Here is a 14,993-nt window from a genome sequence, read left to right as displayed (position 1 = left end):
CAATCAAAAATCACACTATATATCTGATCGTCTTTTCATCTATTGCTAATATCTTAGATATTTGATCATTCAATTGGAATATGTTTAGAAACTTTGCTTCTTTATCAGAGCAAATTATAGAGATATGAAATGAATTTCATTAAAAAACAATGAATGTAACGTTTACTTGACTAAAAGTTTTTTTTTTCTACATTTCTTAGCCTTCCATGTGCTTGGAATTTATGGATCAATTTTTAACATTTTTCCTTACTTTCGTTCTTTCTCTTCAACATTTGTCATTACACATCTATTTTTTATACTATAATGTTATATTTGATTGTAATGCAAATTGGCGTCTTGGTTATTTTAAAAAAATTAAAACATATTTAGTTCACCAATTTAAGATTATGAGATCTTCAAGTGAAATACTTAAAGGTGCATCTAGGGTGTAAGGGCGACGAGTCTGAGTTCAATGCAAACTCAATGAATAAATATTAAAATTATGTGAACCCCTCAGCGATCTAAAGTTAATATTGATCAACTTTTATAATTATATTATTATTTATATCAACATATTTAATGACGTTTTTTGGACGACATTAAAAGCATTTTATAGCGTTTTCGCAAAGGTTATATAATTTACAATGCTATAGGTTTTCTTTGAGGGAATTTGACCAACAAGTTAGGGAAACCAGTGTCTAGCCTTGGTGACTTAAAAACGAGGAATTAGTAAACAACGGCCTAAGATCAAACTTCATATGCAAAAAATCGTTTCGGAGATTAAGCATCTGGAATGACACATGGAAATCTTTTAAGATCTTCAATACCTTTCTTGCGTAATCATAGTCACCTTTTGTCACTTGGTTCACCTTGTGAGAGAGAAAATAAGGTTGAAAACAACACAAAGGTTTTTTTCAAAAAAAAAAAATTACGTTTTATTCTTGGAAAAATTACTAAAGAGAATTAAATGTTTTATAGAACTACTATTTCCACACCAACTTTTACTAATGCCACACCAATTCTTATATAAATCACCAAAGAATTGCACACAGTTGGTGTAGCATTAGTAAAATTTGGTATGGAAATAGCAACTCTCATATTTTAGTACTGACAAAAAAAAGAAATCTATTTATTTTTTAAATTACCAAAAATGAATTAAGTCGCTGGACAGTCCAACGACTTATTAAAACGCTAGGTTGTCTATCGACTTAATTCATTTTTGATAATTTTTGAAAAAAAAATATTTTTTAAATATAAAAATATTTAATTCTATTTTAATAGTTTTCCCTTTATTCTATAATACATTCAGTTGCACACCTTAGCATGACCAAAGAAAAATTAGCAATGAATTAGAAACCATGTGGGCAAAGAATGTGGGCATAATTCAAATACTCCACCAAAATTGATAAGATAAAATTTTGAGTAGTGCCGGAATGACCTCAAAATTGGATCTCATATCACACATCTTAACGTGAAAGTGGATAGAAACCATAGGTGCTTTTTCACTCGTATCTTGAGGAGAGTATTTATGATTTTCTTACACTTCCACATTAGGGTGTATCAGTATTATTCTAAAAATTTTATATGATGCAATGATGTTGGTTACTGAGTATCAAACTACACATGTGATTTGACAACTGACGATTTCCTAGAGATTCTTATTAATTCTTAACATAAACTCCTAGAGATTCGCACAAGTGCGATATGAGGTTCCATGCTTCCAGCTCGAAGTCACTAGTGCACGACTCGAAAACTAATACAGTAATTTCCCGGCAAATATCAAAATGGGTTTGGAGCTCAAATGCCCCTTATGGTTCGTTTCTTTCAACTTCTTTGATTGAATGTAGGGTTTCCATAGTTTAGTTCATTTCTTTGATACTCTGTTTCATCTTTGTTATTGCTGTTGCAGCTTGAACCTGCTCGATCGACCATTGTTGCTTCCATGCAATCAAATTACTTCCAAATTATATATAAGTTTATCAAGTAATTTGAGTTTTGGGTTTTGTAGATTTAAGATCAGCTCCTCACATGGAAAATATGGTGAGCATCTACAAAAGTATGGATGTCGCTTTTTCCGCTAATCTCTCTCAGCAGGTCTCCCAAGCTGATCTTCTTGGTATTCTCCTTTTTCTGCTCTTATGTGGAAGTTTTCCTTTTAGAATTACTGTAAATTTGAGTTACATTGGTGATTTGGTTCCCTCTCTCATGTTGTAATCATTTTTGTAGATGTGAGAAAAACAAAAGCTTCAAACTAATGCTTGGCTTTGGAAAAGATAGATAAGGATGATAAATTAAGCAATGAAATGATTGGGGTGACTGGAAATAAACGAGTTCATGTTTCTCTTTGTACATCAGAATTTGAAAGGCCCATGAGATCTTGTATGCCAAGAGAGAGTGGAGAGGTCAGAGAATTTGGGAAAATGGGAAGCAAAGAAGAAGGTTTAGTTGGTGAACAAATTCCACCATCACCATCGTTTCTTTGGTCAAAAGATAAACATCACAATGAGGTTCAAAATCAGGGAATAGATTTGAATCAAGTGACGGAAACATCACTTGATAGGCCTCCATCCTTTGGTGAAGCTAAGTATTTGGATGATGACATAAGTGATCGTAGCGGTGAACATGTGCGTTTATGTTCTAATTGTGACATTTTTTCTATTGAAAATTTGTTCTATGTTTGCCATGCACCTAATGTTTAGACTTGTTCATAAGTAGCATATTTCTTGTGAGAACGTTGTGGATGTAAAACCTTCTAAGTCTTCTCATTACAATTTGACCACATAGATTTAAGTTCATTATGGTTTGTTCTTGTTGGGAAAATAGGCTTTTTTTTTTTTTAAAATACTGGATGCTATTACCCACCAATTTGGTGGTCTAATTGAAACTCTGACCTCCATACTTTTGTATGATTTCTTACATTATCGAGAGAGAAGAACAATAACTCACTATAGAGCATAATTGTGCACATTCAATCACTTACACAAGATGTAAATTACGGAAGAAAAGCATTCTGAAGAGTATTAAACTATCAATAACACTAAGGCATTGTTTAATGTAGTCAATAGTTAAATAAAACTTTGAGTGAAAATGTTGTTGGTCTTATCTATCTTCATGTCCTATTGTACTTTTATAATCTGATGTTTCTTAGACTTCATATTTATCATATGATGAGTTTCTCCATGTTCTTACCTTTCAATTCTTTGTTAATATATGAAGCTATGAGCATCACTTTTGTCTTTCTCACAGTTACCATTTGCTTAATTCCCTTTGGTAATTTTTCCTCATTCCTTCTTTAACATTTTTTATGCTTGGAATTTTTATTGCTTAAAGATGCTCATTGTTTGCTCTCATATTTTTCTTTTATAAGACTACCCATTGGATATTTTTTCTTATGATATATTTGGAAACTTGCCATTAATGGGTTTTGTAGAAAAATTCTACTAGAAACTTATGCCTGTTTGTATGGCTAACTGGATTTTTCATACTTGTGTATTTATTTTTAAAGCACTTACTTTTTACTTTGATAAAATAATGTAAATTACTTGTTCTTAACATTAATTATTCTGAGATCGATTCAAAAGAAGAAAGACAGTACCTTTGCACATCCAAAAAGTTTTAATTAGCATATATCTTGTTGTGCTTTGCCAACATTTATTTCCAATTTCCTGTCAACCTTTCAATTTATAATACTGGAACGGATATAAATATCTATGCAGTGTCAAGAGATTGCTACTAAATGGCACAATCAAGAAGGAAGTGGAAATGCTACAAATACAGAGATTTATAGAACACCCATCCCCCAAATCAAAGAGGAGCATCTTAGAGAAGCAAAGAGAAATAGTGGCACTAATGCTCAGTCCACATGTTTGGATTATGAAAATATACCAATGTCTAAATTTGGAGCTGAGCCTGAACCTTGTAGACATCATTTTGGTGCACGACCATCCAGTACTTCAGACTGGTTTGATGCAAATCCAGCTACCGTATGTGCATTTTGCCAGTCCTCTAGACTGTCTGAGATGATAATTTGTTACTCAACTTGCAAGCATTTTCATATATCTTACTACAGTTATTAAAAATTGTTGCATTTGGGTGAGGTCTAAAATTTGCATTTCCGACAATAGAACATTTCATCTATGTATTATGCAATGTTTGGCTAGTGGCTCATGTCTTCTTTTGATATTCTTTTCACCATTTTTGTGCTTTTCATGGGAACTTCCAGGTTTCTGGACCAATGTTGCATTATGATAATGGAAAGCCAGTAGTTGAAGATGTGTTAACCTGGCCCAATGTCCTGCATGTCCACAGAAAATGCATTGAGTGGTATCTCTCAGATTTCTTTCATAGACTTTCTTCTCAAATAGTAATAATATGTATAGTTATGATAATGAAAGTAAAAGTGGGAAGCCATGTTTTTTATTTATTTATAGAATTTTAGTCTGTCATAGTTCTTCCTAATTGATGAACATCTGTGATAATATTTGAGAATGAAGGGCACCCTAAGTGACGGTGAGAATGTTATGAACTTGGAAGCAGAACTTGCAAGGGGTGCTAAGCTCAAGTGCAATAGTTGTGGGCTGAAGGGGGCAGTTCTCGGATGTTATGTGAAATCCCGTCGGAAGTGCTTTCATGTTCCTTATGCTGTTAACATTGATAATTGCTGGTGGGATTGTGTAAGTTGCCTTAACTGGTGGTTGCACTAGCAGGTGTTCTTGTTTTTCAAAGAATTGTATTTTTTTTTTTTCTTGGTTTAGAATTTAGATAATTCAGATTGAAATTTTGAGACATGTTGTTGAATCTTAATTGGACAGAAACAAGATGTTTTTCTGGCCACTCTCATTGGATGAATTCATATAGAAATCATTGACATCAGTCCCCTTTTTCCTGCATGCATTGAATTAATTATAGTTTGCAACTCTTTTTCCTTGTGATAGGAAAATTTTCTAGTGCTCTGTCCAAGTCATACTTCACAGAAATTTCCAAATGAAAGATCAAATTCTAATAGGAACCTTGGGACAAACATTTCTTCCACAACTCTAATGTACTATCTTGTTCTTTTGAACTGTTAACGTTGTATGCCTTGCTTTAGTTGGAAGTAACTTGGTCAAATTTTTATTCACCATTGTATCGGGGCTTTGCTGCTTGTTTAAATTGACTGTAGAAAATCATTGTCTTGCTAGTACCTTTTTAGTTTTTTTAGTTTGGGTTCTTAAATGTTAGTAATAGGACTTTCAAATCATTCGACCATAATTCAACATTCAACAACCATTTGAGGTGCAACAATCCTCAATCCTTAGAACACTCACAATTCCCATTTGGAAGTAGATCTTCCTTACTGATGATGAAGATCTACAAGGTGAAATGCTTGACGGATATGTACCTTTTGTTTTATATGGTTGTTAGGGTTAACACCCCAAGGTCTTCATGTGAGTATGCAATCAATAGTTATCCCAAGCGCACAAGTCATGGTCTTCAATGCATCCTGAGTTGACAGGTCAGGTCCTAGACTACGTAAATTTGAGATTTTAAGAGCTGGATGTGGCTTTGATGGTGATGATGAGATTATTGGAATGCTACATAAGCTTTCTTGCCTTCTTATGGCCTTAAGAGTGTTTGGCCCAATTTTTTTTCCTGGTGTCAATGTTAGTTACTCCTATCACACTTGTAACTGAAGAGAAAGGATAACTTGGATAGTTTTTCTCGAAGATTTAGCCGAATTGACCATTATCCTTCCCTATTTGAAATGAAAAAGTAAAATAAGTGTAGTTGTTTGGAGGTACACAATTGATATGTGTTTCCTTTCCAGTAATATATTGTATCTTTGATGTGCTTTCTTACGAATCTTCTGGTGGTGTTATATTTTAAGGAAAATTTTCCTTGTCTTCTGCTTCTGAAGTCTTACATTTGGTTGTATTATTATTGTTTTGCCAGAGTCAGCCCGCGATCCAACAAGGTCTGGGAAGCATCATCTGATACAGTTGATGAATGGGTTCTGTGTGGATCTGCTCTTTCTTCTACAGAGAAGGCATACTCTATTTAACGTGAAGAGCTGCATCTGTTTATTTTTCATTAGCTCCACTTGTGTCTACAAACAATTATATAGAAAATGGTTCGTTTTCTTTACATGGAGATTCTTTTGTGTGTGCAGAATTTGTTGGCCAACTCTGCAAGAATAACTAGTGCAACTGTCTCCCAAATCGGGAAGCCAAACATCACCCATGTTATTGCAGCCATTGATGAGATAGGTGCTTGCGGCAGGACATTGAAAGTTCTTATGGCCATCTTGAATGGGAGATGGGTTTTGAAAATTGACTGTAAGCTCTCCTTTTTTCTTGTGCCTGCACCTCCTACTTGTTGTGTTATAATAGTTTTTATATATATATATCCAACGATTAGCATTTTTGATGCCATGGACTTGATCTTGGTCATTGTTGCTAGCATTTTTCATCATACATTTCTATCCTGATATTTCTAGTGGACAGATGTATTCTGTTTCATTAGCTTTACTAAACATGTGTAATACTTTAGCAGCACCAACCAATCCCTGTTGAGAAACTAAAAAATGGAACAATAAGGAAGGACTGAATCGGTTGTTCTTATGTCAAAAATGTGTGTTTAATCTTTTATGACAAGAATTGACCATTTAATTGGCATTAAAGATTCGAATGCTTTGTTAATTGCCCTTTGTGTATTTTTACAACTTGAGTTTCTGCTGGCAGGGATAAAAGCATGCATGGAAGATGAAGAGCCTTATGAAGTTGGCCTTGATGTTCATGGCTGTCACGATGGGCCTAAAAATGATAGACTTAGAATTATGGATAAGGTAAATTAGTGTGGATATGTGCAGGCACCAAAGCTATTTAGTGGCATTAACTTCTATTGAAGTGGTGATTTTGCACCTGCGTACAAAGGATACCTTGAGGATATCACATGGTTTCTATCCAGAAACAGTTTGCTCTACAACCTTAGTTGTTTACAGTCTTGATCCCCTTTCAAAGTATGAACCAGAGGAAGTATCTTCAGTTATGGACCAGAGACGAGAAGAAGTAGAAATTCTTGCCGCTCAAACTAGATCATGGGTTGTGGGTCATACATGGCTTTTGGAATCAATCACAGCTTGCAAGTTGCAACCTTTTGCTTCCTAATGTAGGGTTTCGCTTTTTTGTCGTAGGAGAACATTGGCATGCCAAAATTGGCTCTAAGTAGCCATGATGTATCTTGTATTGTTCTAACTATAAAAAATGGTGAGCAATGTATCACCCCTATTTTGGGTTTGGGTCAATTGTCTAGAGTTTTCTCTTTCTGAACTTATTTACTGTAATTAATCGGTTGGGACTCTTCTTGGGTGGTCTGTTTTGGTAGACAACTCTTACAAATGGAAAAAGTAACTTTGAAATGGGCAGCCTGCTTCAAAGTTTTGAAGAAACCCTCTTCCTTGGATTACATGTGGCATCTTCAAGGAGGTATCCCAAATATTGAAGATAAAGTAGGGATGTGAATTAAATATGAAAAGCCACGTGTCAAAGTGCGAAGAGGGTTCCTTCCAAATTTTGAAGCGGGTTGCCCACTTCAAAGTCGGACTCCTTACAAACCATTGTGAATTGTAATCTTCTTTAGTAGAATGACTTGTTAAGTTAGTGTCTTGGGAACATGTTTGGATGGTGTTTCTTGTGTTTTGGTGCTAAAAAATGCTAGTGCATCGTAACAAATGTTGCCATTGGTTTCCACTTCCATCAAACTCAAAAGCAGATTAAATAGAAATCTCACAACAGTATCGTCTCAAATGCAGAAACTGAAAATTGGCAGAAACGAGAAGTTGTCCAAACTCCAGAGCAGTTTCCTACTTCCAACTTTTGTGGGAAGCTGATCGAGAATGTTTCCAAGATATTAATTTTAGAGAAACCAAAAATATCAGAATTTTTACATATTATTATTGTCAAAAAAATTGAAGGAGTTGTTTTTTATGACAATTTTCGCAGCCATGATTTTGATAGAATTGAGTTCTAGACTAGAGGTTGTCGCTTATCCCAATCTTGTTGTGGTAGTGGGATAGGTAGAAGGATTTCATATTTCTGTGGACCTGCTTAAGGTAGACTAAAGATATCAATACAGTTTTGTGACAATATTGTTGGAAAATTATAAAATTTATTCCAAAATAATTAATATAAATATGTATCCAATCAAGAATCTCTTACTTATTTGAATAGTTTAGATGATTCATTTACTTATTTGGAAAACAATTTAGGCATTTATAATTTAAATGTCAGAAATTCTAGTGTGATTTTATCGAATCTGAAATATGGTACTTACTAAGACATTTTTGTATATTTTGCAGCATTTTACCATGGTGGAACCTTAATCGATGAGTGAACTTTAAGGTATCGTGTGGGTTGAGCTTGTCCCTAAGATAGTAGAAAATTTTGTGAGGTCACATTATTAATGCAATTTGTTCCTTGGCCTTAAATTATCCCTTGACAATACTATAGCATGCGTGTGCGCGTTAGACACTAATCTTGAAAATAGCTTGCTTGTTTGAATTCATTGGTGTGGTAGTCATTGATACAAATCAGATAAATTACAAGAAATTCAATTACTCATCCTCATCTTTTGAACCTTCGTGTACTTGGCTATTGTTCTTGTTTGGTAATATCTCGGTGGCCTTGTGCATCTCCCTTACTGATTCCATTTCATCAACATTATAGACATAAAACTTAGCAACAATCAGAAAAATAAAATAAAGTTAAGAAGGCTCAATACATCATAAAACCAAAAATAGTAGTCCAAGGAAGACACATTTAGATTATTCAATATCCACTCTTTTCCGCTGTTCTTCGTGATATCGGAAACAGTTTTTAGAAGAAGACTACTAAGGAAATTTCCACGACTGACTAGGTTTGCTCCGTAGGTCATGACTTCGATTTTTTATATGCCCCTCCATAAAAAATGTGGCTATTTAACTGTTGTACACATGCCGAGTGAGATCGTACGTACAACCCACCAAAGCAAAAAAATTACATAAAATAAGAAGTTCCAAGACTTTTCATTCCCTTGGGTGCTTGGCCATGGAAGAATTCGATCTTTGCCAGTCTATCAAGCCACAATGTTGTGCTTAGCTTGGAAATTTCATATCAAATTTCATGGGGTAATTGATACTTAGTTTTCTTCCTTCATCATCATTATTAGTGACTTAAAGCTGCAATGTCTCTTTCGCTATATGGATTTTTAAAATACATTTTTCAGTTACTTGGTCAATTAATTCAGCTTCTGAGGCAACTCGTCTCTGTTACTATTTGTGATCATCCTCTTTGGGATAACTAATGGGTATGAATACCTTTAGTGTTGAGAGAACTCTTGGAATTCAGTGTGATAATATTAACTTTGTTGAAGATATAATTTCTATTCAATTACTTGGTTGATCATTACATGAGCCCTATTAGTGTCTGGATGTCCTCCAAATTGCTTATAAATTTTACACAATTCTCACAATTTCCCTTAATGCTGTGTTTGGAATGAGAGAAATTTAGAGAAAAGAAGAGTTTGTGGTGGAGATTGGTGAGAAAGTCGGATGGTTTTGATGCTTAATTGTAAATGCAAAAATGTTAAAAGCAGAGTTATTTTTTATTTTTTGGGTGGGGTAATCCTAGAAGAATAATGTCAAGAGAAAAAAAAAAAAACATTTATATCTTCTTTCTTTTGGGATATTTGTAGCTTTGCTCGAAGCTGCTAGAAAAGCTAACTTCAAAGATATATTAAGCTGAATAATGGCCGGATTCTCATCTGGAAGGTATAGCATTCTAGTAAAGTTGAGTTGGGCAGATGTGTTACATAGAGAGACAATACATAATGTTTTACAATCAATGACTTTTTCCTTCTAAGGGGATGCAATTTTAAGTTTCTGTTCAACATTGCTAATATCTCTACAAATATAGGAACATTATGTGAATTATTTTACTAAGGCGTGTCTTTCTCTACATGTTGAATATGGTTTAGTGTGCCACTTTGTTTTGGTGAGATAATCTGTGCTATCGGTTGATGTTTCTGCTAATACTTTTGTTGGCATTGGTGGCCTGAAATGACAATTTTTTTTTCTTTATTTCTATGAATTAGGGCGGTGTTAGCAAATCTTGGTGTTGCTATAGAATCGTTTTTATTTTATTTTTATTTTATTTTCTAGTGTGTTTATGACGTGGTATCTAATCGCTATTTTTGTTTGTTAGGTGCCACACTCCTAGCTTGGTTGTAATCTATGTTGTTGTAATCCTGTTGCATGATGTCTCATGAGCATTTTATCAAATTCATGTTCAAACTCATCTTTCCAAATATCCTCACATTAGTGTAAACAACTATGATTTACAACTCTCATACCTTCATTTCGATAAATGTCCAAAGTCTACATCGTGACTTGATAGACACTCCTCAGCATGGTATTTAGATAGATCACACACCATTTTTCACTCTGATATTTCCTTTACTGTCCATCATTAGCCACTCTGATCATCATAAATGTCCAAAGGCTGCCAATGACTATTTGAAATTTAATTTTTTTGACTTTGACCATCAACGTGGAAGTTGTGGTCCCCCGATTGTCCACGTCTGTCTCATACCTCTTCATGACACTTGGCATTCCATAGATTTGTAAGTGGAACTGTCAATGGATCGGATCAAACCCAATATATGATCCGTTTCGATCTGATATCTATGGGTCCAAATTAAGGACCTGGGTTCTGCTAAATTTGATTTGATAACTTATTGGATCGATCTTGGATCAACCATCTCATAATTCAATAGGGCACTGATTTGATATTATGTTGGAAATATACAAAATATACATATACTTTTATTAAATTTATTCAAGTTGAATAAAGATCAATCCAAAATTATTGAGTTTCAAAATCAGAATAAATCAAATCCAGAAAAAAATACATCTTTTTCTATAAGCAAGCAAGTTTTTGATTAGAAATCAGTAAATGAGGTTAATTTTGAATTCAAGTCATGGTATCAACACTCATAGCATCTAACCAATTTAGCAAACTAGCACCTTTAACTTGGAACAATACACATCATAATTGATCGGGTCAAAACTAATTGGTAGATCCAATGGGATTTGAGCCTAGTAAAATTCTTAAACTGATTTGCTGGACCAATTCATTGTAGAGACTGCATTTTTAAAATTGAAAATGTGAATTTGACCGATGTCAAGGATACAATTGCCAGTTGATTTGAACAAGTCAATTAAAACATACTAAATTTATAAATATTTAGAATATTTGTTGTATTTATCAGTTTAATTATTTAAAGTCGTTCTAGACTAACTTAGAAACTGCTGTGGAGTGTGTTGTTTTTTTTTTTTTAGTATTGTTTTTAACTATTGGAATTAATTGAAGGTGGGGATTTCATGAAAACTTGTAGATATTTAGGAATGATGGGAGTGGTTTCTGTTTTAATAAAGGATGATTTCAGTTTGACGTAATTTTTGTTTTAAATTTGGTAATATTAAAGAGGTTATGGGCTGTTGCTATTTTTCCATTTTAAATACATTGAATCAGCTAACTTTGTTTCTATATCTGTTTTGAACACATTGAACAAGTTGAAACTTGTTTTTATTTCTGTTTTAAAACTCATGGAACCAGCTGAAAATTGCTTTTATTTCTATTTTGAACAAATTGAACCAACTGAACTTACTTATCTTTGAATGATACATTTTTGAGACACAAACACATTGGATCAATTAAACTTGAAATGGTGGTTTCTCTGAATTTAGGACCTCATATTTAAGTTGTACAGAATTGAAAAGTATGGTGGAGGTTTTCCCCATTAATGTCTTGTTATGATCAAGTATGGGATTATGGGATAAAGCATGGATGATGATGATGATGATGATGAAATTTATTGTTATGATACACTTCAGCATTATTGTTATTATAGTTGATTGGCAGAATTGGCTTGATTTACTGTTTTCTACAGAAACCAAAACTAATCTAGGGGTATGCCCCCCTAACACATTGTACACTATTTCTCTTTAGTGGAGCTATGGATAGCATTAATTAGGAATTTTATTTGTAGTTATGCTTCCATGTATTTCTCAATTGTATATGTTTGTATCATTTTCCTTTTAAGGATCTATATTGGCATTTTGTGCTCAATTGATATTGAGCTAACCTGGCAGTGTTCCTGGAACAATAGATTTTTTAGCTTTAGAAGACACTGTCACGTCAGCACAATATTGAGTGCAGTGTCGTGGAGCATAGTCAGTTCAGCATTTTCCTTGTCATGTGCATAATGTGAGTTCATTCATAGGTTGAGATTTTATACGTATCTCAACAATGTGAACTTCCTTTTCATCTTCTTTATCTTCTTTGCTTCCATGATCTCCACGAAGGTCTGGTATGTGATTTTGTCCTCAAAACAATTTGCCAAGTGCGGTTAGGTTGTCAAGAGTCAGCATCCTGATTGCTTCTGTAGCTGGTTTTCCATCAGATAGGTAGATTGCTGCTATTTGTGGAATGGTGGCTAGAATATTAACTTCTCTAGGTTTGTCTTCATGCCTATACTTCTTTACAGTCACACCTTGACCATAATTTTCCTGGGTCTGAATGATACATGTCTTAGAATAGTGGACGGTCCACCAGTTGCCATGAGAGCTAACTAGTGCTTTAACAAGATCACTAACCAGACCAGCTTGGTGAGCCTGAAAGTCATGGTGATCAATTTTGACTTTTCTAACTATGATGTCATAATTGAACATTTTTTCATCACTTATTCGAACGAGAGTGAAAGGTTTCTCATTCATGACGGTCAAGATTGTTATCCAAACTGGATAGCGTCCCTTTAGTATGACTCTTAAGGATTTTTCATATTTCAGGAACAAAACGGTCTGGAAGAGTGTCATCACAAATTTTGATGCTGTCTTTGGAATTTTGATACATAGGTTGAGTTCATACATAATTTTCACACAAAATCATGGGAATTAGCTTCAGAGTTTGAATGCGCTACATGGATGTATTTTAGCGTTCCTTGCCGACATTTTTCAAGCACATGTCTCTGTCTATAAAACAATTAGGTAGAAAACTTGTCACTATGAAGCTTTTTTCCGTTTTTAGTTATTTTTTGAATCATGGAATTAATTCTTCTACCGAATTTCCTTCATACAAACATTCAATTGCCCCGACCCCGCTCGCCCGCCTGCCTTGGTTGTGATTAACCAATAACCATAGAGGGGTAAACAATTAGCTTTTTTGTATAATAAATAGTTAGAAAATCCTATTATTGTAAGACATAAAGGTGGGTGAGTGACTGGTGAGTCCAAAATATTTCAAGAATTAGGGGTTGGTGAGTATCAATTTCATGTCACATGACATAAATCCTGCTTGGTATGATCGTAAGTTTTCCCTTAAAGCTTTGCAAAGTTTCATGGCACAAGTAGAGTGATTAAAAACAAATGAATCACAATTTTGAATTATACATTTGAGAAGGAGATCCATAATGTTCAATCTCCATATATATACTTTTGAATCACAGGCCATTCCTTCAATAATTCATGGTCCAAAAACAATCCTAAATCTATGCCAGAGCCAGTCAGAAAGTAATAATTAAGATGACGTGGTCATCCTTAGGAAGTATGGCCCCACTTATATGGTGGTTAAGTTGGTGGCACTGCATTTGATGCACCATTAAACACACAACAACAACAATTGGGTAAACTATAAACTTGGGCACTGGGGCCATGAGAGAGACAAAATAAAATGGTCCAGCACATGACTTCACCCAGAGGAGGGCATATGAAGCAATTCAAGATGGCAACATAGACATTAATATTCTCCCACTTTAAAACAATTGGAAGGACCCATTACATTTTGCTAACCAAAAACTTTTTTGAGGATGCAGCATTATGGCCTTACAATTGGGTGAAATTCCAGCAAGTCTAAAGACTCTGAGAATGCTCGAAGCCCAGCTCATTTATAATTAGTTCCATTATAGTCTGTTCAAAATATATTACATTCTTCTGATTCATTAACCTTCCACAATCTGAGTATTTTGATACTTTATAGCAGCTGTTCTGATTCATCAGTCTGCCATGTAGCTATTGCTAGAGTATGACGGCCACCACACACGACAAGCTTAGCACACCAACATCCTCCGTCACTGCTACTCAGATTCCTAGGTTGTGGAAGGTTAATGGGTACATCCATAGGGTGACCAGTGGTTACTTTTTTCCCACATCCAAGACGTCCGTGGTCTCCACGTCCATGGTAGGTAGACACTAAACATAAAAAATTATATGGTAGAGGTACTTTTATTTTGCATAATTTGGTATATCTGACAATGTTTTTTAATTTTTCAATCACAGATTTCGACAATATGTCGCAAGAAGTAGGAATGTATGTTATCCTTGAGAATCGCTACGTCATTATTCCAAGGACCGAGAAAGACAGACATTGGTTTTGATTTCTACAAGTCAAGTGAAGTGAAGTTGGTAGAAATTTTTGAAAACTACTTTAAACATTGGGATGTGGATTAAAATCGACACCTTGAAAATGGGGCATGTTGGACTATGATTGCAGATGTAAAATTTGAAGGAAAATGGTTTCCATTTGAAAAATGTAAATTTTTATGTTTTTGGTGTATTTATTTATTTTGTTAGATTTCAATTTTCTGTTCAATAAAAATTGTCATTTTCTTTTTAGGTGAAAAATATTAAAAATGACAAACAATAGTGGTTAAATTTGGAAAAAAAAAAGTGCCAAAAAACGACGGCTTAAAGCCGTCGTTTATATGTATTAATTAAATTTAAATTCGACTAAACAAATGACGGGTTTGAGCCGTCGTTTTACTTTGACAGACCATGACCGTCGTTTTTTACGACACTTTGCTAACACAAGCCAACCGTCGTTCACTAAAAACGACATCGTTATTTACAACGGCTCTTGCGACGGCGGGGATCGTCATTTTTCTTACGAAACGACGGCTTTGGCCCGTCGTTTTTTGTAAAATATGATATGAAAATAGTAAGAGGC

At 34.3% G+C, this 14,993-nt stretch overlaps 1 protein-coding gene across 7 annotated transcripts; it reads left to right on the top strand.

Annotated features, from left to right (window-relative positions):
- Nucleotides 1-1,759: 1,759 nt before the first annotated feature.
- Nucleotides 1,760-14,655, top strand: LOC147382896 (BRCA1-associated RING domain protein 1-like). 7 transcript variants are annotated; one of them, XM_086427091.1, is made up of 9 exons: nt 1,760-2,095; nt 2,206-4,302; nt 4,466-4,652; nt 4,914-5,020; nt 5,911-6,004; nt 6,128-6,293; nt 6,699-6,802; nt 8,315-8,357; nt 14,060-14,655. In XM_086427091.1, exons 3-8 carry the CDS (start codon nt 4,467-4,469, stop codon nt 8,336-8,338), a joined length of 681 nt encoding a protein of 226 aa, XP_086283217.1. In that variant the 5' UTR covers nt 1,760-2,095; nt 2,206-4,302; nt 4,466; the 3' UTR covers nt 8,339-8,357; nt 14,060-14,655. The 7 variants fall into 7 exon arrangements, 2 of the variants coding, with proteins under 2 accessions (XP_086283217.1, XP_086283216.1); XR_015173211.1 differs by lacking the exons at nt 4,914-5,020; nt 6,699-6,802; nt 8,315-8,357; nt 14,060-14,655 and having other exon boundaries at nt 2,206-2,603; nt 3,696-3,962; nt 4,202-4,302; ... (1 more) ...; nt 5,911-6,020; nt 6,128-6,268; XR_015173208.1 differs by lacking the exons at nt 4,914-5,020; nt 6,699-6,802; nt 8,315-8,357; nt 14,060-14,655 and having other exon boundaries at nt 2,206-2,603; nt 3,696-3,962; nt 4,202-4,302; ... (1 more) ...; nt 5,917-6,020; nt 6,128-6,268.
- The last annotated feature ends 338 nt before the right edge of the window (nt 14,656-14,993 follow it).

This window comes from Akebia trifoliata, chromosome 16 (genome assembly GCF_017979445.1).
Source record: "Akebia trifoliata isolate Shusen 1 chromosome 16, ASM1797944v1, whole genome shotgun sequence".
Lineage (NCBI taxonomy): Eukaryota > Viridiplantae > Streptophyta > Magnoliopsida > Ranunculales > Lardizabalaceae > Akebia > Akebia trifoliata.
The sequence above is the reverse complement of the archived record's forward strand: the minus strand, read 5'-3'. Positions and strand labels throughout refer to the sequence as shown.

What these genes read in the sequence shown, in the direction of transcription:
- LOC147382896 (XM_086427090.1), top strand. Translation starts at nt 2,283, where the DNA reads ATGATTGGGGTGACTGGAAATAAACGAGTTCATGTTTCTCTTTGTACA. An exon ending in GTGATCGTAGCGGTGAACAT is followed by an intron (nt 2,604 to 3,695) that starts GTGCGTTTATGT and finishes ATATCTATGCAG; the next exon opens with TGTCAAGAGATTGCTACTAA. An exon ending in TTGATGCAAATCCAGCTACC is followed by an intron (nt 3,963 to 4,201) that starts GTATGTGCATTT and finishes GGGAACTTCCAG; the next exon opens with GTTTCTGGACCAATGTTGCA.